The sequence below is a fragment of the Rattus rattus genome, chromosome 7 (assembly GCF_011064425.1).
Source record: "Rattus rattus isolate New Zealand chromosome 7, Rrattus_CSIRO_v1, whole genome shotgun sequence".
NCBI classification, from domain to species: Eukaryota; Metazoa; Chordata; class Mammalia; order Rodentia; family Muridae; genus Rattus; species Rattus rattus.
Window position 1 is genome coordinate 86190143 of NC_046160.1, and position 26854 is coordinate 86216996.

The 26854-nt window shown below is 41.8% G+C and overlaps 1 protein-coding gene and 2 non-coding genes across 3 annotated transcripts in view; 2 read left to right on the forward strand and 1 right to left on the reverse strand.

The window, feature by feature from the left end:
• Positions 1–26854, reverse strand: part of Ccdc175 (coiled-coil domain containing 175) — a 464210-nt gene that overhangs the window by 414275 nt on the left and 23081 nt on the right. The window contains exon 7 of the mRNA XM_032907915.1: positions 26117–26226. Within this exon, the coding sequence (XP_032763806.1) occupies positions 26117–26226 (110 nt within the window). The remainder of the gene's footprint in view (positions 1–26116; positions 26227–26854) is intronic.
• Positions 1683–1809, forward strand: LOC116906459. Its single transcript, XR_004388714.1, has one exon. It is a non-coding gene; the product is annotated as a small nucleolar RNA SNORA17 (small nucleolar RNA).
• LOC116906419 lies at positions 11843–11972 on the forward strand. Its single transcript, XR_004388681.1, has one exon. It is a non-coding gene; the product is annotated as a small nucleolar RNA SNORA44 (small nucleolar RNA).

A 26854-nucleotide genomic window follows, 5' to 3' on the forward strand; every position in this document is an offset into this window, starting at 1 on the left:
TTTCACTTGCAAAATAAAAACTAGAATATTAGATTGTTTATCACAAAAGACTATGAGGGGACTCACTAGAGAGCTAACACTGCACAGAACACAGAAGGTTCTGGGGGCTGGAAGGCTGCTCGCCCCAGAGAACTACAGATCATACTGTGTGTTAGTCAAATTTAGGAGCCCAGAAGAGGCTGTGACAATGGCTAATATTGCTCTCTCCCCAGGTACACAATCCCTAGAATGAGGCTGTACTGTAAGGGACAGAGGTCAGGCAGAATTATACTCAGTTCTTATTTCCTGCACCAGAAACATACCTGTGCCTCATTCCAAGGTCTAGAAAGAAGCCTGTTCAATCCTTCTCTTCTCTCGCAGCCTTGGAGACCTGCCCCCCTCAGTACCCATCTACATGTTTCCACACATGCATTTTTCTATTCGTTCAGAAAATCCACCCGTGTCACGCTTCAGAATCAAGTCGTTAGGAGAGGGGATGCGCAGGACAAGGAGTCTGTACCTGACCAGTTTGATGGAGGGAAAGCATTTGAATCCCAATAGTGTATGTGTGCTGCCTGGCTTCAGAACTGTTTCTGTTCGGTTTTGTATAAGCAGTTGGTGGAACAGAAAAAGCACACCAGGGTAAATGGAATCTGTGGAAACGGAGCATGAGTTTCTCATCAAGGAGTCCAGGGACTGGAGGAATGAAATCATACCCTTCAGCATGAGAGGGAAAACTATCAGTGTGGCTGCTGATAAGTAATACTTCTGAAAAAGCTGTATTGTAAGAAAGTTAAAGATAAGTGTGTGGTTATTGATGTCGGCATAGAACTTCAGAAAAACCTAGTGAGGTGGAATTGGACAGTGTCTGGGACCTAGGTTTCTTGTAGACTGAATTGTAGCAACCTCACATTCATATGCCAAAGCCCGGGCTCAGTCAAATAAAATGTAACTGTTTGGATGCTGAACCTTTAGAGTTTAAAGTCAAATAATGTTATTTGTGTCGACTCTAATGCCTTTAAGAGATTAAGACACATAATTTACAAAGGCCAGGAGAAGACATAGGGAGGGATAGCCATCTGTAAGCTAAGAACATAGGCTATAGGCATCTTGCTCTTGCCCCTGGCTCTTTTTCAAAACGCTGGAAAAATAGATTTCTGTTTCTGAAGCCATACAGTCTAGGACATTTGAATACAATTGAATACACCCATGGACACAAAACACTAAGATACACTTCCACAAACATGAAAACCACTCACTATGGCAATGTAATTATTAATAAAATAAAAGGAAAAGAAAATGGAAACAACTCGACATCCTCTCATATGAGCCCATCAAACCAGGGCATTTTCCTCTAACACCATAGTATCATACAGTCATGAAAAGAGTGTAAAAGCCTCCATGACCTGTTACAAGGCGACTTCCAAAAGATGCTTGTGATTAAAAACAATTAAACACTGAACTAAATTCAAATGGCTAAAGAAGCAAACATTGGCTGTTACCAGGAATGAGAACCCTCGCATATATCACGTTGATACCATAACCATGCAGGTGAGAAGAGATAAAATCAGTTCAAGCAGAATGCAAGTGCCATTGAGCCTAAGAACGAAATGGTCTGTTATACAATCTGGAGTTTAGTAGGCACGCTCTTAGAACAGGCATCGGGACTGCTGCCATTCTACTGACTTCAGGAGTAAACTAGGTCCCCTAGAAGTGTTGTAGGTGCGGCTGCCATGTCAAGCACATTAGTAGGTGACAGAGAGGAGAGAGGTTAGGTCTGCACTCAGTGTTCGGACCTGTGAACACCTGAAAGATCAATAGTCTAACATTCCCTGAAAAAAGCAAACCTGAGATGACCACCAGTCTGGTGCCAGGCAGGACCAGAAGGGCTCTCAGGACGAGGAGCGAGCGGGAAACTAGAAGAGCCCTGTCTGGGACCACGGGCCCTGGTAGAGAGTGAGCCCAACACAGATGCCCTTGCAGGAGACCTCCTAGGCAGGCCAGGTGAGGAGCAAGCCTGAGACACACCAGTCTGGAGCCATGGAAACCCCAGACAGGGAGCTAGCCTGAGATGACCATCAGTCTGGTGCTACACATGTCTGAGGGGTCCAACTGTGCATGAAATGACCTTGCCCAGTGTCATATAGTACATGGGTGGGACACAGCACTCCAGAGACAACTCCTGAGACAGTTTCAGACACTCAGAGACCCCCACGCCACTAAGAGGTGCAAGTAAGCGGTGCAGAAATGGAAGAGAAAGAGGAAACAGAAGGATGTGGGCACAGTGAAGAGAGGCAGAACTGAAGACACAAGGCTAGTGAGAAACAGCCTGATTTGAGCAGCCAGTGCGATCATTGCGGGGCCCTGTGCTGACATTTAGGGCCACATCTGGACACATGGTCCTGCAGTAGCAGGGATCTGTTGCTGCCAAACGGCAAGCAGATATCCCTGCTCTGGGCTACCACCTGGGGATGTGTTTATGCTTGAGGGCTGTGCAGACCAGTCCTATCCTTTGCCTGGTTCTGGGAGAGTTGGCTTTAGGGCATGAGAGAAGGAGAGCTGCCTCCACCCCTAGCCATAGTACTCAGGGAGCAGGCCCCACATAATCTACAAAGCGCAATAGAGCTGGTTTGCTCTGTTTGTAGGAGTTGCTGGTGAGCCGGTCCGAATGTGGGAGAGCCAGCCTTGCCACCTGTCTCCCATATGGTGACATGGATAAGAGAGAGATATCTTTCTTCTTCTTTACCCCTCACCACCTGTGGCAGGCAGGTGACTTGGCCCTGGGATCATGAAAGCACCAGAGCTATCCCTGCCCCTCACCAGCTATAGCACTCACTTGAGCAAGGCCTACATCTCACCAGGGAATTATAGCATTTGTCTGCCATGTGGTGACACGGCAAGGGAGAGATGCCCTTCTCCTTCTTCACCCCTTGCCACCTCCAGGTAGCAGGAGAACTAGCAGTGAGGTCATCAGAGCAGGAAAGCTGGCCCTGACCCTCACCAACTATGCCTTAGGGAGAGAAGACTCTACTTTGCCTGGGCAGTGTAATAGACCTGGCCCTGAACGTGGGTGTTTCTGTTGAGTCCCAAGGATGTGAACATGGGAGAGCAGGCCCTGCCTCTTTTCTGCTGTACAGTGAGTCAGTGAGGGAGATTTCCCCTCTTCTCATTTTTGCCCTCACCACTTGCAGTGAGCAGGAGAGCTGGCCCTGCCAGGGTTGTGAAAGCAGGAGAGCTATCCCTGCTCTTCATCTGCTGTAGCACTCAGAAGAGCTAGCCCTGCCCCTCACCTGGGCAGCACAATATATCTGACCCTGGTGGTGGCGGGAGTGTGGGTATGCCAGGTGACAAGGGCATGAGATCAGAGAGATGGCTCTGCCTCTTGCTGGCTGCAGCCCTGGATGAACCAGCTAGGGCAGAGCAGGAGAGCTCACTCCAGTGGAGTGGGTGCAGAAGAGCTGGCAGACTGACCAGCTCATATACCTCTCAGATCTTTGAATTGGACACCCCAATATCTACAGTTAATGACCTGCTGGAATGCATGAAGGGGCTGGCCCTACACAGGGCAACAACAGGATATCTGAGAGTCATTCCAATAAGGTTCCAGTATCGACAGATTATTTGTAGAAGCCAGAGGCCTTGTATCAGACTAACAAGTCATTGCAATGAATATTTGTAAGCAAAGAAGTGTGGCCCAAAGGGCATACTGTGACATACTGCAGCTTCCACAAGAAAAAGATTAGATTTCTCCTCTCATTGTTGGGAAAGATTGGGAGAGGTGACAAGGGTGGAGGGCAGACATGAGGGGGTGGGGAGATGAGTGGGACTGGGGTGCCTGATGTGAAATTATAAAGAGCCAATTAAAAACAAATATAATAGGATTAAAGAAAAAGATGTGTTTTGTTGGTTGAATATTCATGCTTAAAAAGAGGAACGTAACTGCGGAGTGGGAAATAATGAGAAAATAATGAGAAAGGGGAGGAGAGTATGGTACATCCTGCCAGGAGCAATGGGTGCCCCGAGAGGCTGGCTTCTTAGTGCCCACCCTTGCCCAAACAAGAAGACGTCAGGTGCAAATGGCTAGTCTAACTTTGAAGAAGCGAAGGAGCAAGGCAGCTGCAGCTGTCACCAAGGTGCTCACAGCCTGGGAAGATAGTGCAGTGCTTAGACCCCGACCTCGGGTGCCTTTAAAAAGATTATTGTTGTGTCTTTAATAATTTATAAAATAATATTCATTTCTCTCCTCCAAGTCCTCCCAGATCCTCCCAGTCTCTCGACTTACCCAACTTCGTGTTCTTTCTCCCTCCTTCACAAGCAAAACTGAAATATCTAAACAATCAAAAACCCAAAGGACAAAAGGCGCCAAACATAAACACACACACAAACACAGAGTCCGCTTTGTGTTGAGAGCTACTCCTGAGCCCGAGGCTTGCTCTAGAGTATGGCTGATAGTGTCACCCCACTGAAGAACGCTACTTTCCTCTCTCCCAGCAGGCATCAATTGCTAAGAGTTTCTTGGTTAGATGTGGGACTTTGTGCCCATTCTTCTTTTTGAAGGGATTTATTTCGTTGCAGTAAATCTCCAACCCCCCCCCATAAGCCCATGCAAAGAACACAGAGCTCATTTATAATATTTATAAGCTGCATGCCTAGATTGGGGAGACTTACCACTACACTACTTTATTCCCCAGCTATGAGATCCCTTGATACTTGTGGCTTCTCCAGGACACGTGCTTCAACTCCATTTTCCTCCCACCACCTCCTCTTCAGTCTTCCTCTCTCTCCTTCCTCCCTTCATTGTCCTCCTCACTCTCTCTCCTTCTCTCCCTCAAATTCTTTTTGCTCCACCTTCCCTCCACTGCCCAATCACCGACTCCAGCCTTTACTGTACAAGGTAAAATGGGGAGAAGGTTCCTATGAAGTCAGCCGAGTATGTGATTCATTCCTTAACATCAAAATACAAATAGTACCAGGGCAATCAATCTACAACAGGATTTTATGTGGCTGACTCTGTGTGGGTCTTGTGCATGCTGTTGTCTTTTCTGTGTCTGGACTTCTGTGCAGTGCTCCTCTGGTCACAATTGGGAAAATTTGAGAATCCCAAAGAATAACATGTAACACATCAACTATACTTATAATTATAAGTATAATTACTATAATTATACTACATATAGTAATATACTAAGGAAAATGTGCTTGTTTTTAAGGTCTTTGCACACATACTGATACCATAAAAGGAAAGCAGGAGAAGGTAACCCCTTCTTGATGGAAGATTGCCAATTATTGTATGCAAAGTAAATGTTAAAATGACAAGTTTAGCATTTTTTTCAACACCGGTGCAATCACTGGTTCAAATAATGTGCATCACTGGTAGGTTCAAATAATGTGCATGTCCTGGAGAGGACAGAATTTGCAGACTGACATGAACTACCACAGAGAGAAAGTTTCTTCACAATGGAGAGAGCAGCTGCTTCACAAAGTGATTGAGCAGAATTGCCGGAGGGGCAGGCAGACTCTGGGGATATGATTCTAGGGGGATGTGCACCATCCCTCATGTAGCATGGACAAAATATTTAACCTTTCTAGAAGGATGAGGAATTAATCAGATCCATATTGTTGGTGTCCTTCAATACTACTAGCATGGGCTTTTGAAGAATATTAAGGTCATAAAATGAAAAATTTGGGTGTGGGGGGTTTGTTCTAGAATATAGGAAATAAAAATATATAAAAACTGAGTACAGCGCATATTTCTGGACTTACTTCTGTATTGAAATAAATAGCAAGAAAAGGATGTTAGCAGGACAATGAAAGAAATTTGAATATAGACTGTATCATACAATGTTGGTGTGAGACTTTATTGGTGTGAGAACAATAACAAACAGAGAGGACTTCATTTCTCAGGCACTTGCTGGGATTGCAATGCCACAAAACCTATAGCTCGGGTCAAGTGGTCCAGCAAACAACACCTTCAAGGTTTATAATTTTAGGTTTTGCATTTCAACGTATGCTCCATTTTGAGGTAATTTTTAGCACATGCTGCACAATGGATGGAAGTACGTCTTTTAAATGAATGTAAATTGTTAACATATCATTGATGGAAAGACTGTTCTTTCTCTCCTTAATTGTCTTTGCCTCTTTGTCCAAACTGGCACACCACATGTGTGGGATTCTCCCTGGGCTGTCTTCTGTTCTGTGGATCTCTTTGCTTTTCTAAACACCCGTACCATGCAGCCTGTTTTATGTTATAAAGTCAAGTGATATGAATTCTTCAATTTTGTTTTGTTTTTTTTCCAGTGTGCTTTTGAGCATTTTAAGTTCTTTGTCTTTTTATATAAATTTTATGATTCGTGTGCATGGTGTCTTGGTATGGGAACCCCGTGGAAAGGCTACACCAAGCCGTGATGTATGGGTTGCCTCACATACTTAGTTGGAAAATATGTACAGCAGCCATTTGAGCCTTGCCTAGAGATAGCAATTTGCAGTACACTGTTTGTAATACAGTGTCTGTGATGTGCAACTCTATCTTGAACGTTTTCTTCTTGTCTACTTAAATTGCACCCTTAACCAATGTCACTCCATTTCCCCTCCATTCAAACCTGTAGTGGTAGTTAGTTAACCCATGCTGTGCTCCTGATGGGTCACAAGTGCATACTCACCCAAGAGCTGTCTGGATTTGCAATTGAAACCCGTACACGCACATCCACATCGGTTAATTTTGAAATGCTATGACTGGTTTACTGGCTGGGTGTTTCTAATCCTTCCTGCTGCTAGCAAACACTTCCCTCCAGTACTCCTGAGTTAACACTTTTTAAAATCTATACTTCATCTTGGCTAACCCAAACACAATTGGGGGAGTGGCTTGTGGCCAATTCCCTGATTCCCCATGTTGGTGGTCCATTAGGTCTGCTCTTTCTTCTTCCCCATTGTGATGAAGCTCTCTCCCAATTTCTACCCTATGCAAATCTAAAGGTCCCCCCTCAGTCTACCTGCCTAGCTATTGGCTGTTGTCTCTTTATTGATCGATCAAAAACCAATCAGGGACAAGGACCTTCAGCATTTGGACATGCAGATTCTTGATTTTGGGGGCAGAGATTAGTTCAAAGCATTAGAACCAATCTTCAACAAAGCCTATGATAACCACTGTGTTAGCCTGTGCTTTAATGACTGTTGAATGCCCCTCATACCATGAGTATTTGTCTATCCTGGCTTATATTATTTACTGTGCCATCTTCCAGACTCGTTCCTATTACAAATGAAAGGATCGTTTTTCTTTCTTAATATTCATTGTACACAGCCACCACATTTTCTTTATCTACTGATTTACTGATGGACGTTTAGGTTGACTCTAGAACTCGGCTCTTGCAAGTAGATATAAGTACAACCAATACAGGAGTGTATGCATATACGGTCTCAAGCCCGTTTGGTAAATGTACAGAAGTAGGATTATTGTATTATATGGTATTTTGTTCTTTGGTTTTTTTTGATGAATATCTGTACAGTTTTCTGTAATAGTTGAACAATTTACTTTCCTACCAACAGACTACAAGGGTCATATTTTCTACATTTGTGTTTCTAGTCAATACTTTTTTTTCATAGTTTTTATAATAACCTTCTCAATTGATGAGAAGGTGGTACCTCATTGTATTTTTCCAATATTTAGATATAGTTAATGGGGAGATTATTATTTTATTTTAATTTTTTTGTTTGTTACTTTATTTCCTTTCTCATAGACGACAGTAAAGATTTTCACTTTGTGTATTTTACTTCCAAGTTTATAATTTTCAATATGTCTTCAATTTAATTTAAAAATTATGAGTATATTAATAACATTATTAATGATAACACCTCACAGAATTTTTGTGAATGCATACACTTGTTCATACAATTTGATTATGACCTGCCTTGATGTGGTCCTATTTTGTCACGGTTCTTATTGTTGAAGCATATTGGGAATTTCTTAAGTTCTTTAAATTTATTTCCTTAAAATTTTGTGTGTTGCCTTCCCTCCTTTAATTGCACACTTCCTGGTCTGTCTGAGGCTGTTCCGTGGACCAGCAATCAACTCCCTGTCACTCAGAGTCTTCAGTTCTGTGCTTCGAGGTGAATGGTTTCTATTTCTGTGTCTCCAAATTTGCATAGCAATTTGCCTTTGATGCCTAAGCTGCTGTGAATCTTGTCCAGTGCATTTCACATCTTAGATGCTTAGCTTCCATATTTAGAAGAAATTTCAGAAGAAGGTTTGACATTGGGTTTTACAGTAATACCCCAGGTACCTTGTCTTGGAATCCTTCTTTCAGCTCCCTGATTGTGGGAGTGCAGGTGTGGTCCACAGGTGCCTAGCTAGAAATGCATTTTAGAGGAGCACTCTCATTATCTTTGCTTGATCTATTAAATGTGCTTCTAGTTCACTTCATTTAAATAATAATTTTTAATGTTTTGCAATTATAATATAATTACATCATTTACCCCTTCCCTCTCTCCAACTCTTCCATGAATCCCCAGCTCTTTATCAAATTCATGGCCTCATGTATGTATAAATACATATATGGAGATATATGTTAATATTTATGCTTAGTAGAAGGAAATGTGAGAGATTATAAGAACAAGAAGAATGGAACGTTTGTTGGGAGATTGTGACTCCTTGAAGCCTTATCAGCATAGCTGTGTAAACAAATCCTTAATTACAAAACCATCCACAGACACATTATCATGGAAGGAGAAAACTTGTGGAGCCACCATCGTTTCTTTCTGAAGTACAGAGTGTGGCGTATGCTCTATCACTGAGCTGTATTCTCAACCCCTTCCTCATATTCCCAACATTTGGAGCACAATCGCCACAACTATGTTACTAACCTTTTTTATTAATGTTATAATTTGGATCTTCTTGAATGGAATTTATTTTACTGTTCATTATTATTTTTGCAGACTCTTCTTCTACTTGGTCATTTCTCACCAGATGCACAACATTATGAATTTGTCTATAAAGGTGCTACACTGTTCTGGAGTATAACCAAGTATTAAGGAACAAACTAATGCTGCAGGATCAGGATAATATTTTGTTCAATTTTAATTTCTCCCCCACATCTGAGACTAAAATGTTCTTATTCCTGGCCTCAGCACCAAGAGTTAGGTTTTCAGTTCAGAATGATGAAACAGTCACCATCCTGGCCCTCTGTGCATCCTGGGACATCAGAGTTCATTACTCTTTAAGGTAGTTTTCTCTGTGCTTGAGCAGTTCTTAGCTGAAATCTTGCAGGGGACTACAAATCCCAGAAGCCCCCACTGGCCATGGCTCTCTTTTCCTCTTCTGGCTGTTTTGAAAACTCTGATCACATTAGCTTCCCTGGGCTCCAGTATCTCCTCCCAGAAAAACCACCAGCGGACTCTGTCCTGGTTTCCTCACTGTGTGGGTGGGGGCAGCTGTAATTGCGAGATAGTCTTGGCTTGAATAAACTGAGGAATTTGACCATTTTTATTTTAAGTTTATTTAGTTTGAGAATTTAAATCTAGAACTCACGTGAAATATATGATGTGCTGCTGATCTGGAACATGTGCAATTTTTGAATATGATTGATGCACGCTTGGAAAAATCAGAAAATGTATAAGGACAGATATTTACTGATGTTTTACAAAGACCAGTTATTTGGTCAGGATTTCTTGAGTGCAGGATTCTTGTTCTGTGTCAAAACTTCTTCACTTTGCTTCTGTGATGGAACAAACTCATCAAACTCCAGGTCCTGAACCTCTGGGTTTTACGGTCTGAATTCAGTCCTTAATGTGCAGCTGCTGCTAACTTTATAACTTCTGCTCTGTTTTTCTGTGGAACTTTGTCCATCTTTGATATAAAGAAATAGCCAGAGAGAACTAGAATAAAATGCTCAAAATACCATAGCTTTCAACTGACTCTATGAGGATTTCAGATATAGACTTGGTGAAGAGTCTTAAGCTCCTCATCTTGCTTTGCTCTGGCAGTGAAACCAGGCCAGCTATTGGTTGTCTGAAACACAGGAAGCTTTGTGATGCTTTTCTCCTGCAGGGACTCCTTTATTTGGCTGTTCATCTGCTCAAAGGAAAGTCATTGAGGACAAGACCATTTGCTAAGTGTCAGAGTTGGTTGATAACCCACCCAGGGTGCTTTAAATTTGCTCTGGGATAATATTTGAACTCAGACACTGCATGTAGTTGTATTTTGACTTAAAGGAAAAACGAGTTATAGTTAGTAAACAAAAAGTAAACTCAAAATTTGCCAGAACCTATTCCCTTATGAATATCTTTCCAGGCACACCCCAGTTCCAGCAGTCAAGGCAGAAACATGCAGCAGTCAAGACAGAAACATGCTTGTCTTGGAGGTTCTCTACAGCTCTGCCCGGGTTCTCCTAGGAAGGGTCTAAAAGGAATGAAAATTTGATGAAACATTTGATCTCACACAACTTTCCTAATAATTTTGTGGTCTAGGGAAAGCAGGCATGTTCCTTGAAAAAGAGAAGTTATACTGACCCTTCAGTGGCCTACACTAGAGGTGTCCCATGTGTGAGTCCTCTACAAACAGCGAGCAGATTTCAGATGAGTGGGGTGAAGTCTAAGCCTGACAGGGGACTTGTCGGTGGAGGAAGTCAGAAAACACCAGCCATCTCGGCTGCCTTAAGATGGATCAAGGCTTAGCATCAGGCTATTGGTACCTATCACTGGGGCAAAGAGGGGTTATTTTTATTAGTAAGTATTCATGTTTGTGCAGGAGCTTTCAGCCATTAATCATTTAACTCTCAGGGCTCATGGGACTTCTTGCAATGGGAAAGAAATAACACCATCTAAGTTTACAGCTACAGATTTGGAGGCAGCACCATACACTGCTATTACACCTAAGGAGCTGACATCACACACAAGAATCTAGGGAGTTGGGTCAGGAGATCCTTGAACTTTTGTTCCATGCAGAAGTGAGGTGTTTTGTTTTGATAAAATATTAACTTATTTTCTTTTTCATTTTTAAGGCAACATGATAGTTTGTACTGAAGTAAAAAAATTAAATAAATAAATAAGAACCTCAGCTCATTTCAGACTTTTTATGGTTGGAAATTGTGCTGGGACCTCACAATGTTTCGATGTCTCATTTATGTTGCAGAGATTATAAGGCATTGTTGAGCCTATCTTCTTGGGAGGATGCAAATATGAGTAAACGCTCCATTTGAGTGTGAGTAGCCCGCAGTAAATGAGGGTCCAAGAGAGATCTGCACAGTGGCTTTCTGGAGGAAATGTGTTTGAACTTCAGTTATAAGATGCCTAAATCACTGTAGTTCCAAAATCCTTCAACACAGACATTTTGGAGTAGCTTTTCTATTTTCCCCCTGTGATCTATGTACACCTGAAAATATCATAAGAAAGGGGAATTGGCAGAAAAACCCACAAGACTTTTCCCATCAGAAGAAACAAAGCCTGCCGGCCAGAACTTTAAGATCTATCAACTGTGAGTCAGGTAAGGGGCATGTGGGTACCGTGGATGTGGTGTCATTGGAAGTCTTTTGGACCCTAGATAGAGCACAGAAAACTCCTCAGGGTTCAGCATGCCCTCTGATGGGGACAGGGACTGTGAAGAGAGCTAGGATAAATGCCTTCCTCTAGCATAAGGCGGACCTTGACTCAAAGCTTTGTAGAAGGCTGAAAGACTCAGGTCAGGAGGTACAAGCACAGCCTGCCTCATTTACTGATGGCAGAAACAGGAAAGTGTGGGAAGAGAACACAGGTTATATGGCATCCAGGTGATGTGGGTCTGAGTCTCATTCAACTCTGGGAGTCTTAGGAAAAACAATGCAACCCTGGCTTTAATACGAAGCAGTGGAGTAAACATTTGGATAGAAAGAGAAATCATCAGCGTGTTGCCAAGGGCCGTGGCTGTTTGTGGCCATGGGATCTCCCACTGTAGGCCAGAGTAACTGGGGAGACTTGGACACCTCAGATCAGCACAGTGCCTGGGGCTGCCACCCAGCTTTCCTATACATTCTTTAAAAATTAAAATGACAGAAAAGTTTAAAAAAATCAGAAAAAAATAATAAGACAAGAATTTGAAACAACATGCTAATTTGAAACAAGCTGAGAAAGCACAAACATTAGCAAGGGCAGGAAAACAACAAACAATGCTGTTAGCTGTCTGGAGCACTTTTTTATGCCCAGATACAACCGTGCTGCAGATTCTGACAGTTTCTTCCAATGACAACTCTTTCATTGCATCACAGGGCGCAGTCAGGATAGGAACATTGCTACTTTCCTTTTCAGTGTGGTTGCTTTCTATTGTGGCTGAGGAAAACTCCCCTCAGAACGTGCCACTCATTGTCTCCAGTGCCATCCACGCAAATTTATGATTGCCATTGGATTGAGAATGCTTTTGTTAGAAATTTGAGACATGGAGAGTCACAAGATCTAGACAACGTCTTCCTACCGGCTTCTGGCTTTGCATTTCAAGTCTTGTTTCCATCAGAGCTGGGAACTGTAGGATGCATTCATGTCCCAGGATAATAATATCTCTTGGTTGCCCACTCAGAGTGAGCAGCCAATGAGAGTCTTTCTGGAATCTATTCATCTAAATACAGCGAGCAATCAACTGTACGGCAAAGCTATGTGACCCGGATAATGTGTTCCACTCGTTGCAAGCTAAATGTATTCTCGACCCAACTGCATACCATCCTATCCAGAGGAAAATGTGACTTGGGAATTCGGGGCAATAGTAACTAATTGGCATTAAGCACTTTAACTTGATGAACTGTATAAGAACATATAACCATGCAGGGATATAAGTAACATTGACAGAGCCCCCGTGAGAACTCATGATTCAAGATTCCCTCCTGTGTCTACATGTCCTATCAGTCTTCTGAAGCTTAGTTCACTATGCCCACATCTTCAATTTTTTATTATATTTTAATTATTTCTGTGTGTGTGTGTGTGTGTGTGTGTGTGTGTGTGTGTGTGTGTGTGTGCGGGGGTATTTGGAGGAAGGAGTACATATGCATGTGCATGCCATGATGCATATGTGAATGTCAGAGGACAATTGTAAGAGTCAGTTCTTTCCTTCCACTGTATGGAATCAAACTCAGCCTTGGAGGGAGGCACTTTTTAACCCACTGATCCATCTCACCTCACAACCATTCAGTAGCCTCAACATCGGGTCCTTAAAATGACTACTATAAGGATTTGGGGGCTTGTACTCAGAAGACTCTCTGGAAACAGTGTCATGTCGCAGCATTAGAAATAAAGTTTGTCCTCTCCAGCAGTGATGAATCTAAATTAAACTGTGGGAAGGGACGATGATTCATAGAACAACAAAATGCCTCGACTCCTTTGTCTGCAGGTTATATCTGTATACACAGCTCCTCTCTGAAGCCGCTGTGATGTACTAGTTCTGAATTCTTTCATCTTTCATGAAATTCCTTCTAGGAATGTTGGACACCCCTCGACACACACACACACACTCGCTCAAGACCGTGAGCTGGAGAGCTAGTCAAACCTGCCTCAGGGCTACTCCTGGGCAGAGGACCTTGGAGGCTGATGAAGCAGAATTTGGGAAACTGGGTTCATGGTGTGGTGGTCATTCCAGAAATGTGACCCCTCAGACACAGGCTGCCCTGGTGCTGGAAGACGGGTGAAAGAAGTAGAGCAGCCGCCTATTTGAGAGTATGTTGGCCCCTTCCACATCTGCAGGACATTTACCTCCTTGCATCTGGTAGTGTTTGTGCAAATATAATTCCATATTCACTAAATAATTCCTGGGGCTAAAGGCCCCCCCTCCGTAACCTTGTTAATATTCTCCCAAGGCCTGGTGTGAACGCCTCATAGCATTTTGATTAGAATTCAATCTTGTGCTCCCCCCCACCCCCTCTGACTCTCTCTCTCTCTCTCTCTCCTCCCATGCTTTTCTGGCCCCTGGTTTCCTGGCCACCCACATCAGGAGACATTCTCCCTCCCTTCCACTCTCCGTTCTCAGTTTCAAGGAATTTCCTTGTGTCAAAGGCAAAGTGTGATTGACATATTTTCCCCCTCCTAAGCGTAGTTATCTCAGTTTGACTTAACCATCTCCTTATGGGACCCATACAGTCATTACCTGGGTGAGAGAGGCCTCCTCTTTGCCCTTCGTAAGGGCCAGTGCAGCTTCATCCAGCTCCGAGTTTTTACAGACTTAAACTCCCACCGCTTCCCCTTCTCCTTATTTGCAGCCCCCCCCTTTATTTTTTTGGCATGTGTTGCAATTGGCACCAGCAAGTATTCCCTGACAAACTGTACCCTGAGATTTCAAGAATTTTAGTTATTCACACTCAGGTAAACCAGCCTCCTCCTTCCAGTGCCCTCTGCCTGCCAGGAAAGCCACTTAATGGCTGGTCTTCAGACCTGGGGAGAAATGGCTAACAGAGTGAGTTTTCTTGTGTTGAAATCACCACCTGTGGACAAGCTGTGCTGCTTGGACTCATTAGTCTTTACGACTAACTTGTTTGTCTCTCAGGAGAAGAAAATAAAAAAAATAAATAAAGGCTAAGAATTATACCTTGAGGAATCATATTCAACCCATGAAGAAGCTCTTGGCAGGAAGTTTCTTGGCTGAAATGAGCTGTTGGCTTTGGAATGTATGTGCTTTCTGGGGGTGGGGTTTAAAGCAGGCTGCTTCTACCAGAATTTCCATAGCTTCTTAAGTGCTTTGGACCTTCTGAAAGCAGTGAACTAGATGGCCTTGGGATGTCACCCACAGCTTTTCATTTGGGAAATTTCCTTTTCTCTGAAAGGTCCACATATGCAACCACAGCCCACCACTTCCCAGTGAGGAATCATATCTTTTGCTACTGGTCACATATATTGTCAATCAAACCCAAGACGGCGAACAGAGCTAGTGCCATGAAATAATTATCTTTTACAACCCAGTATCAGCTCTTCATCTCCTCCCAGACCCTCTCACACGAGTCCTCCCCCAAATCCCCTTAAAAGGAGAAGCCCCCTTGAGGTGTCAAGCCTCAAATCATCCCTACCCCAACCCCACCCCTGCAGGACTAGGCACATCCTCTTCTACTGAGGCCAGTCAAGGCTGCCTCACAGGCAGGCAGGCAGGCAGGCAGGCAGGCAGGCAGGCAGGCAGGCAGGCAGGCAGGCAGGCAGGCAGGCAGGCAGGCAGGCAACAGGCTTAAGGACAGCCCCTGTTCCAGTTGTTGGGGGACCTGCATGAAGACCAAGCTGCTCATCTGTTACATATGTGCAGGGGGTCCAGGTCCAACCCATGCTCTCTTTTTTGTTGGTGATTCAGTCTCTGGGAGCCCCCCAGAGTCCAGGTTAGTTGACTCTGTTGGTCTTCCTGTGGTGTACCTGTCCTCTTTGGGACCCTCAATTCTTCCCTCAACTCTTCAGTAAGACTTCTCAAGCACCATCTAATGTTTGTGTGAGCGTCTCTACATCTCTTCCCATTGGCTCTTGGGTCAAGCATCTCAGAGGACAGTTCTGCTAGGTTCCTGTCTGCAAGCATAACAGAGTATCATTAATAATGTCAGGGATTGGTTCTTACCCATGGGATGGGTCTCAACTTAGGGCAGTCATTGGTTGGCTATTCCCTCAGTTTCTGCTTTATCTTTGTCCCTGTCCATCTTGGAGACAGGGTACATTTGGGGTTGGAGGCTTTGTGGTGTGGGTTTCTGTCCTTATCCCTCCGCTGGGAATCCTGCCTGGCTGTGAGGCATGGCTACTTCAGGATCCATATTCCCTACTGCCAGGACTCTCAACCAGAGTCACCCCCACAGACCCTCTGTAGCCTACCCCCATCTTAGGTCTCTGGAACATCCTAGAGATTGCAGATCACCCATCTCCCTTCTTTCTCCCCTGATCACCCTACATTTGATTTTCGGCCCCCTCCCCTTCCCCTCTTCCACATAGTTCCTTCCTTCCACTGACCTCCAATATCTTTTTTGGCTCACTTCTGAGAATGATTCAACCATCCCCCCTTAAGCCCTCCTTGTTATTTGGCTTTTTTTGGGTCTGTTGATTATAGCATGATTTTTCTGTACTTTATGGCTAATAACCACTTAAAAGCGAGTACATACCATGCATGTCCTTCTGGGTCTGTGTTTCTCACTCAGAATGATGTTCTAGTTCCATCCATTTGCCTGTGAAATTCATGATGCCCTTGTTTTTAATGGTTGAGGAGTATTTCATTGTGGAAATAAGTCACATTTTCTATACCTATTCTTCAGTTGAGGGATGTCTAGGATGTTTCTACTTTCTGGCTACTACAAATAAAGCTGCCATGAACATAGTGGAACAATAACCTTTGTGGTATGGTGGAGCATCTTTTGGGTATATACCCAGGAGTGGTATAGCTAGGTCTTGATGTAGAACCATTTGCAATCTTCTGAGAAATCACCACATTGATTTCCAGAGTGGTTTGTACAAGACTGCACCTCCAGCAATGGAGGAGTGTCCCCCTTGCTCCACAACGTCACCAGCATTTTCTGTCCTTTGAGGTTTTGATCTTAGCCATTCTGATTGGTGTAAGGTGTAATCTCCGGGTCATTTTGATTTGCATTTCCCTGATGACTAAGAACATTGAATAACATATCTTGAGGTGCTTCTTAGACATTTGAGATTCCGCTGTGGAGAATTCTCTGTACCACATTTTTAATTGGATTATTTAGATTGTTGGTGTCTAACTTCTTGAGTTCTTTATATGTTTTGGATTCTAACTCTCATTCAGATGTACAGTTAGTGAAGATCCTAATGACAATGTCCTTTGACTTCCAGAAGCTTTTTCAGTTTCACAGGGTTACATTTATTAATTCTTGACCTTAGTACCTGAACCATTGGTGTTTTGCTCAGGAAGTTGTCTCCTGAAGCAATGAGTTCAAGGTTATTCCCCACTTTCTTTTCTATTAGATTAAGTATATCTGGTTTTACATTGAGTTCTTTGACACATTTGAAATGGAGTTTTGTGCAGGGTGATAAATATGGATCTATTTGTACTCTTCTACATCCAGACATTCAGTTAGACCACCACCATTTGTTGAAGATGCTCTCCTCCTTTGTACGGTTTTGTTTTCTTTGTCAAGTGTCTGTAAGGTGTAAGGGTTTATTTCACGGTCTTTGATTCAGTTTCATCGATCCACCTGTCTGTTTCTATGCCAATATCATGTTTTTCTCACTATTGCTCTGTGGTACAGCTTGAAGTCAGGGCTAATGATAGCTCCAGAAGTTCTTTTACCATTCAGGATTGTTTTAGCCATCATGTTTTGCTGTTTTTGTTTTGTTTGCATTTCTATATGAAGTCAAGAATTGTTCTCTTGAGATCTGTGAATAATTGTGTTGGGATTTGGTGGGGATTGCATTGAATCTGTAGATTGCTTTTGGTAAGATAGCCATTTTTACTATGTTTATCTCACTGATCCATGAGCAAGGGAGATCTTTTCACCTTCTGATATATTCCTCAATTTCTTTCTTCAGAGACTTGAAGTTCTTGTCATACAGATCTTTCACTTCCTTGGTTAGGATTACACCAAGGTATTTTATGTTATTTGTCGGTATTGTGAAAGGCACTGTTTCCCTAATTTCTTTCTCAGCCTGTTTATTGCTTGTGTATGCAGCCACTTTGCTGACGGTGCTTTTCAGCTGTAAGAGTTCTCAGGTAAATTTTTGGGGCTCATTTATGTATACTATCATATTATCTGCAAATAACCATACTTTGACTCTTTTGTTTCCAATTTGTATCCCCTTAATCTCCTTTAGTTGTCTTATTGCTCTAGCTAGAGCTTCCAGTAGTACATTGAAGTGATATGGGAAGAGCTGACAGTTTTGTCTTGTCCCTGATTTTAGTGGAAATGCTTTAAGTTTCTCTCTATGTAATTTCATCTTGGCTATTGGCTTGCTATGTATTGTATTGCCTTTATTGTGTTTAGGTATTCCCTTTGTACTCCTGCTTTTTCCAAAACTTTTATTATGAAGGGGTGTTGGATTTTGTCAAACACTTTCTAGCATTTAGTGAGATTATGTGTTCTTTTTCTTTTAGTTTATTTATATGGTGGATTTATTTATATGGATTTTTATATATTGAACCACCCCTATATCCCTGGGATGAAGCCTATTTGATCATGGTGGATGGTATCTTTGATGTGTTCTTGGATTCAGTTTGCAAGTATTTTATTGAATATTTTTGTATCAATGTTCATAAGGGAAATTGGTCTCAAATTTTCATTCTTTGTTGAGTCTTTGTGTGAATTAGTTACCAGAGTAACTATGGCCTCAGAGAATGAGTTTGGCAGTATTCCTTCTGTTTCTATTTTGTGGGAAAGTTTGAGGAGTATTGACATTAGTTCTTCTTTGAAAGTCTCGTAGAATTTGGCACTAAAACCATCTGGCCCAGGACTTTTTTTGATTGGGAGACTTCTAATGACTTCTTCTATTTTCCTAAGAGTTATAGGACTATTCAGATAGTATACCTAGTCTTGATTTATCTTTGATAATTGGTATCTGTCTAGAAAATCATCTATTTCATTTAGATTTTCCAATTTTCTGTAGTATAGGCTTTTGAAGTAAGACCTAATGATTCTTTGAATCTCCTCAGTGTTCATTGTTATGTCTCCCTTTTCATTTCTGACTTTGCTAATTTGGGCACCATCTCTCTGTCTTTTAGTTTGTTTGGCTAAGGGTTTGTCTATCTTGTTGATTTTTCTCCCAAGAACCAAGTATTGGATTCATTGATTTTTTTTGTATTGTTTTCTTTGTTTCTAATTGATTGAGTTAAGCCCTGAGTATGATTATTTCTTTTGTCTCTTCCTCTTGGGTGTGTTTGCTTTCCTTCCTTCCTTCCTTCCTTCCTTCCTTCCTTCCTTCCTTTTTTTCTTTTTCTTTCTTCCTTTCTTTCTTTTTTCTAGAGCCTTCAGATGTACTTTTAATTCATTAGTATGGAAACTCTTCAACTTCATTTTGAGGACATTTACTGCTGTGAACTTTTCTCTTTGCACTGCTTTCATAGTATTCCATAAGTTTGGGTATGTTGTACCCCCATTTTCATTGAGTTCTAGAAAGTCTTTCTTATTTCTTCCTTGACCCAGTAAACATTAAGTAGGAATTATTCAGTTTCCATGAATATGTGGGCCTTCGGTTGTTCTGTTGTTGTTGTTGAAGTCCAGCTTTAATCCATGATGATCTGATAAGATGCATGGGGTTATTTCAATATTCTTGTATCTGTTGAGGTTTGCTTTGTGACTGATTATATGGTCAGTTTTGGAGAAGATTCTGTGAGGTGCTGAGATGATGATGTATTCTTTTGTGTTTAGGTGAAATGCTCTATAGATGTCTGTTAGCTCCATTTGAATCATAACCTCTATTAGTTTTGCTATTTTAATGGTGTGACATTATTTATTTCTTGCAATTTTTTTGAGTGTAGTTAGCCTCATTGGGTTAGAGCTTTCCTTCTAGTATCCTTTGTAAGACTGGGTTAGTAGAAAGGTATTGTTTGAATTTGGTTGTGTCATGGAATATCTTGGTTTCTCCATTTATAGTGATTGAAAGTTTTGCTGGGTATAATAGTCCAGGCTGATATCTGTGGTCTTTTAGGGTCTATAAGAGCTCTGCCCAGGTCCTTCTAGCTTTTAGTGTCGCACATGAGAAATTAGGTGTAATTCTGATATGTCTGCCTTTATATGTATATTATTTAGCCTTTTTTCTTTGCTGCTTTTAAAATTTTTTCTTTGTTCTGTATGTTAGCATTTTGATTATTATGTGGTCAGGGGATTTTCTTTTCTGGTCCAATCTGTTTGGTGTTCTATAAGCTTGTACCTTTACAGGCATCTCTTTAGGTTAGGGAAATTTTTTTCTATTATTTTGCTAAAGGTGTTTTGTGGGTCTTTGAACTAGGAATCTTCTTCTATTCCTCTCATTCTTGGGTTTGGTCTTTTCCTAATGTCCCAAATTTCCTGGATATTTTGTGTCGTGAAGTTTTTATATTTTACATTTTCTTTGACTGATACATTGATTTCTTCTTTGGATATCTTCTAAATCTGGGATTCTCTTGTCTGTCTTCTGTATTTTGTTAGTGAGGCTTAGGTCTGTAGTTCCTGTTCTCTTTCCCAGGTTTTTCATCTCCAGGATTGCTTCAGTTTGTGTTTTCTTTATTGCTTCCTTTTCCCTTTTCAAGTCTTGGATAGTTTTATTCATATCCTTCACCTGTTTGATTGCATTTTATTGTATTTCTTTATATTTATTTGTTTCCTCTTTTAATGCCTCTATCTGCTTGAATTATAAGATTGGATTTAAGGTCTTCTTCTTGTGTCTCATTTTCATTAGGATACCCAGGGTTTGTTGTAACAGGATAGCTGGGCTCTGGTGGTGCCATATTGACCTGTGTCTTGTTGGTTGTGTTCTTATGCTGTCCTTTAGGCGTATAGTTTTCCCTGGTGTTGGCTGGATGATCCTCATGGCAGCAGGACTTCTCAGGAAGGTGGAGGAGCCATGGGCCAGACAATGGAGATTAGGGTATCCTATTCTGCAGGCTGTATCCTAGTTAGACCCAGTTGAGGTGGTAGGCAGGTCTGGTTAGGATGGGTAGTCAGGCAGGGTTCCAAGCTGGTTAGTTTTGGGGTCCCCAAAGGTTCCCATGGGAAGGCAGCTCACTCTCAGAGTCCTGCAAGCCTCCTCTGAACAGAGCAGCAAGCCAGATCTAGACAATGGGGCTGAGCATTTTCTTTAATGTCCTGTTAGATATCTCTATAATTGTTTGCTTATAGGATTATAGAGCATGTCTGTAACATGTTCTATGCTATAATGCCTAAAAAATTGTTGCATTCTAATTGATGCCTGAGCATCGTCAGCTTTAATCTGCAAATGCATTTCCAAGATAGCCATCATCTCTAATAAACTTGCAATCTCAGAATATCCTTTTCAGAATTCAAGGCAAAAACCCATTGAAATTCTGAACGTGTATCAACAGCATGGTGCATCAACATGTGCACGCATCTCAATTCTCCAAACTCTAGAAAACAAAACACATAATCTATCGTATAACATTGCTCTAAGGTATCATCATTAAGTAGAATCTGTAATTTTAGCTCAGATTGTATCTCAATGGACTGCCGTTGTTAGTTAGCATCAGGTGCATCTATGTACAGCCAGAACCTCTTTAGTGACAAAATATGTCATTTCTAGGCAACAGCATAGCTCCTGTGTCTGTTGCCATGGCACCTGCCGCACATCCCTTTGTGCATGAGTCACATGCATCATGGCTTGGATAAAAGATGAAAGACTTGTACTCAGACCACAGCCTCATTCTTCTCTTCCTCCTTCATCTCACGCCATCGGAAGTCACCTCAGTCAGTGAAACCTCCCACATGAGACCTGTCGCTGGTGTGCTCTGTCCAGGAACAGCTGTTCTAAATCCTGATAACCTAGTGGATTTTTCTCATTAGGAACTACCCTTTCTGTTATTGTTGTGGGTTCCAGATCCTCTAATCTCTGTTCTATGGCCTGTAACCTAGCATCTAGTTTCTCAGTTTCTTCTTTTTCCTACTCTGTCTCATTCTGGTCTCTCCTAAAGAGGGTATACAAGATTGCAGTGCTTACTGAAAAAAATCGTTTGTGTGCTGATAAGCAAAACAAAATCATATGGAATCGAGAGACACTGTATTTCTCTCCATTTTTTTTTAACACAAGACATTTTTCTTTTTTAAAGCTTTAATTCTTTCCTTAAGGACTTTCTTATATTCAAACTATATATTTCTTCTCTTATTATCTCTAGCCACTAACTTTCTCTTTTATTGTTTCCCAGACTCACAAACTTAACAGTTTGGACACCCGGGGCTTCTCAGATCGTGTTTAGCTTCTCTTCCTGTTGTTGTTCAGCTTAGCCCCTGCCCGTGGCTGTGATTCTGCTCCCTTGGGTCAGCTGCCTTTGCTGGTTCGGGCCGGAGCATCTGTTTGCCCTCTGACTTTCTTCCATTCCAGGCCACAGTGTTCTTCTCCTACATGGACCTGAATTGGATGGCAGCCTTCCTATGGTCCTAAGTTCCTAAGGAATTTAGCCTTCTCCCTAGCTAGGAACTGGCATCCCGCTCCATTTCCCTGTTCTTTTAGTTCTATTGGCTCCTCACAGGCCTCTGCTCAAGTGCTTGGTCAGCAGGTATGGCAGTTATTAAAGGGGCTGTGCTTGACTTTCTGGTCTGTTCTCACATCCTGAACTTTTGGTTAAAGCCTGAGTCCAGTGTTCTAATCTTGGACTACATTCCTGACAGTGGATGCTATCTGGAACCGCTTGTTTTTCCTTCCAGAATAAGAGTCTGAGATTTAAATATATTTATAGTTGCTTAGGCCAAAGTTTTACAATGGTCTCTGAATAGCTCATAACTTATTAGCTCATTTATTCTAATATAAGTTCTGATAAGTGGCTAGCTACTTCTGTTCAGCTATCATGTGTCTTTCTCCATCAGCATTCCTGGGGTGAATCTCCTGTGCTTCACTTACTGTTTCCAAGAAAACTCTAACTCTCTCTCTCTCTCTCTCTCTCTCTCTCTCTCTCTCTCTCTCTCTGCCTGATGTCTCACCTTTTAATCTTGCATTAGCTCTGCCAGGAGACTTCCAGGAATCATAAGCAAATTTAGCAATGTGGCAAGACACAGAATCAATTTGCACACACCAACAGCCTTTATATTCGGCAACAACAAACAGACAGAGAGGAAATTGTGGACACACTTCCATTCACAACATCTCAAGGAAAAGAAAATATCTAGAAATAAACCTAATTAAGGAAGCTAAGAACCTGTACAATGAGAGCTCTGACGAGAGAGATAGAGAGACAAGGGAAAACAGAAATGTACCCTCTGCTCATGAATTGGTAGAAATAATACTGTGAAAATGTGTTGTCATAAGATATTCAAACCTGTTTGTTGTTAGCCTTTAGCACTCACCTTTAATCTGTTTGGCTGGAAAACAGATATGCCCTTAGTACATATCTTTAATGCCAAACAGTTAAGGAAAAGTTATTTGTAGAAAAGGAAGCACCCATGTTTGAAAGTGATGTCTAATTGAGTGGCAGACAAAGTGATAAATCAGAGAAAGATTTGACAGAATAGGATATGCCCAATTCTCATGAAGAGAGAGAGGAAAGGAAAGCTACTTAAGAGAGAGACATATGGTCCAGGAGGAAGAGAGTGCAGTACAGGAATACAGTTGAGTTTGTGGAGACAGTACAGTAGAGAGAGAGAGAGAGGAGAGAGAGAGAGAGAGAGAGAGAGAGAGAGAGAGAGAGAGAAGAGGAAAGGAGAGGAGAGGAGAGGAGAGGAGAGTAGCATCGAGAGGGAAAGGAGACAGCTCTACCAGGTGAGTTCTACAGAGACAGATTGAAAGAGAACAAGGTAGACACTGGTTAAGACAGAACAAGCAAGAGAATGAGAAGGAGCCAAAAGATTTGAAAAGATTGCTAGAGTTAGCTTGAGGCCCTAGCAGAACAATTCAGAGGCCAAGAGAAAAGCGAGATTGAACCAGTCAGCTGGAAGAGGAGTTTGAGCCAGAACAGCTGAGTTGAACCAGCCAGCCAGAGTTCAGAAAGAACTAGAAAGGATGAACTTACTCAGCAGCAAGTCTCAGAGGCTAAAAACATTCTAGGCTTAGATTAGATTGTACAGAGACTAGCAGCTTAGTCCTGGGTTAGTGGACAGAGTCAATAAGCCTCCCACACAACAATTACAACAGAAGAATAAAAAGTATTTTTTAAAAAAACTAGTCATTCTACCAAAAGCCATTTATACATTCAGCATAATTCTAATCAAAATCCCCATCTCATTCTTGAAGAAATAGAAAAAAAACTATGGTAAAATTAATTTGGAACTACCAGAAAAGCAGTATAGCCAAAACAATCTTGAGCAAAAAGCAATACTGAAGCGATTATAATTTCAGATCTTAAGATTATTACAAAGCCATAGTAATCAAAACAACATGTCACCAATGCAAAAAACAGACATGTAGACCAATGAAACAAAACTGAAGACTCAAACATGAGCCCATGTAAGTTCAAACAATTAATATTTGACAAAGATATAAAAAAATCCTAAGCCAGAGTAAAGAAAGCATCTTCAACAAACGGTGCTGGGAACAGTGTTCACATGCAGAAGAATGAAACTAGACAAGTATATATCAGATCCTCACACATAAACTATCTCCAGATGGATCAAAGACCCAAACGTGAAACCTGAAACACTGAAACTGCTAGAAGACAGTAGATAAGCCTTATATGGTATTGACGTAAGAAAGGAATTACTGAAGAAAAAAAAAACCCAAACTTCATTTGCCAAGAATTAAGGTCAACGGTTGACAAGTAGAACCTCATAAAATTACAATATGTCTGCACAGCTAAAGAAACAACTAACTAGATGAAAAGGACGTCCATGGAATAAGAGAGAATTTTTACCGGCTACGTGTCTGACAGAGGATCAATCTGTGCATATTTTTGGACCCATAATGGGTGATTAGCATTGTATTCTGCTGTTCTTGTTTTAGAGGAAACTTTTAATTAAAAAGCATTAAATATTTTATCATAGAGTTACTTGTCTTTTAGGAACATGCTCAGAGACTGCAGTTTATCTCCTCAGTTGTCAGAAAATCACCTGTGTGGGCGTCGGAAGCCACATTTTCATAGCTATACCTGACTGGTCCAGGAAGCAAGTTGTGCCCAGTACTTTCTGATGTGAACTGCTGTGAACTTTCTGGGCCGACTGCTGGTCAATTGTGGCTGATAGGTTAGACCTGTCACAGTTCATTTCAGAAGGTTTGACCCACTCAGATGTTTTACATGTGCTCATCAAGAAGAGAGAACTGGGTATACAGGTAAATGCAGAAGGATGAATCCCTTTTTCAAAGGAAGCAGTCATGAGTTTCTTCAGGGTTCTGGCTGTGGGTCCTCATATAGGATTTTTGTGTGTGTGTGTGTGTGGAAGGCTTCCCTGCATTTTCTCAGTAAACCATGCAAGACCCTTGACTAAATATAAAGTAAGCATAACACTATGGCTGTGTCTATTACAGACTTGTGGCATTCCCCAGCAATGCCCTTCCCTATAGGAACATTTTGTGGTTGTTGTTTTGGTTTAGAGTGAGGAGCTGAAGCGAGTTTGACACATTTGAAAGAACACCTTCATTAGCTAAGTGTCTGCATCACCTGAAACCCTCTCCTACCCCTCTGCCACAAATCACAGCTCATCTAAAAATCTGACTAACTTCAAAGTTGAGGAGGCACCACAAAACCGTCTCATGGATGTGAATAAACCAATATAGTTCCACTTAATATTGAAGAGGTGTTTCTGAGAATGAAAATAGCATATTAGTTGTTACCCTTTGAACCTTGACTCTCTTCCAAACGTGCATTAAAGACTTTGTCTTCAGAGTGTGTCTTAGGGTTTTATTGCTATGAACAAACACCATGACCAAGGCAACTCCTATAAGGCCAACATTTAATTGGGACTGGCTTACAGGTTCAGAGAGTCAGTCCACTATCATCAAGACAGGAGCACGGCAGCGTCCAGGCAGGCATGGTGCAGGCGGAGCTCAGGGTTCAACATTTTCATCTGAAGGCTGCTTGTGGAAGACTGACTTCTAGGCAGCTAGGATGAGGGTTTTTTTTTTTTTCTTTTTCCGGAGCCGAGGACCGAACCCAGGGCCTTGCGCTTGCTAGGCAAGCGCTCTACCACTGAGCTAAATCCCCAGCCCCTGGGATGAGGGTCTTAAGCCCACACCCACACACCTACTCCAACAAGGCTACACCTCCTAATAGTGCCACTCCCAGGGCCAAGCAAATACAAACCAGCACAGGGTGGTAATGGTAGAAGATTGTAGGACCTTTAAGAGACGGGGCTCAGAGCAGGTCTAAGGGCATTGGACATGTCCCTGATTGGAACTGGGAACCCACGGTCTCTTGCTTTCCTCTTTTTTTGCTTCCTATTTTGTAAGTGGACTAATACGCGGACTATGCTGTGCATTAGTCCCACAAACATACTGTCTTCACACAGGCATAGGGCAGTGGGTCATATGACCATGATCTGTAGCCTCTACAAGCAAAGTGCTTATACCACTTACGTTAGGTATAAGGTATTACGTTAAGGTAATTAATCAGATCTGGAAGGGCTCCCATAACATAAAGTGCCACACTTACAGTTTTTCCTCCAAACTTTCACAAACCTTCTTCATGTCTTCTACTTTTTTCTTCCAAAATTCTGCTGTTTCCCGTAGCCGCATTATTTCTAAGCTTTTGTCATTAATTATCTATTGAAAATTTAAAAACAATATGACATCCAAGTATCAACAAGGGGTTCTTAGCAGTAATCCAGGTTCTCTCGGAATTTTATCAATCAATCATTCAACTGTTATTGTGGGGTCACCCTTTAAGTAAAAAAATACATCATTTTTATAACTTTGTTGCTGTTGTGAAACTCAACTTGACAAAAATAAAATTCTGAAACAAAACAGAAAACCCAAAATTTGATGGAGTAGATGACTAAATGCGGTAGTGAGAGAAATGTGTGTGTGTGTATGTATATATGTATGCATGTCATATACGATGTGTGCATATCTCCTCTAATAAACTCCTTCTTGCTCAACAAGATGAAATTGAATGAGGCATTGTTTAGCTGATTGGTGTAGTACCACTTTGGGGACAGATGTTAATAGCTCTCTAGAAAGCCACCCAACAGGGCAAAAGCTATTCAGTTTCTCTAGAGCATCACGTGACTAAATCAATCATCATGAATTATACATGCTAGTAGAACTGCAGGCACATGGCCATTGTCTTTCACCCTCAGACGCTCCTGCCTTGAGTAGGTTTCCTGCTTCAAGAATCACATTCAATTATTTTTCTGCCAACGTTCTATCAGTCTGACCTGGCCACAGAGGT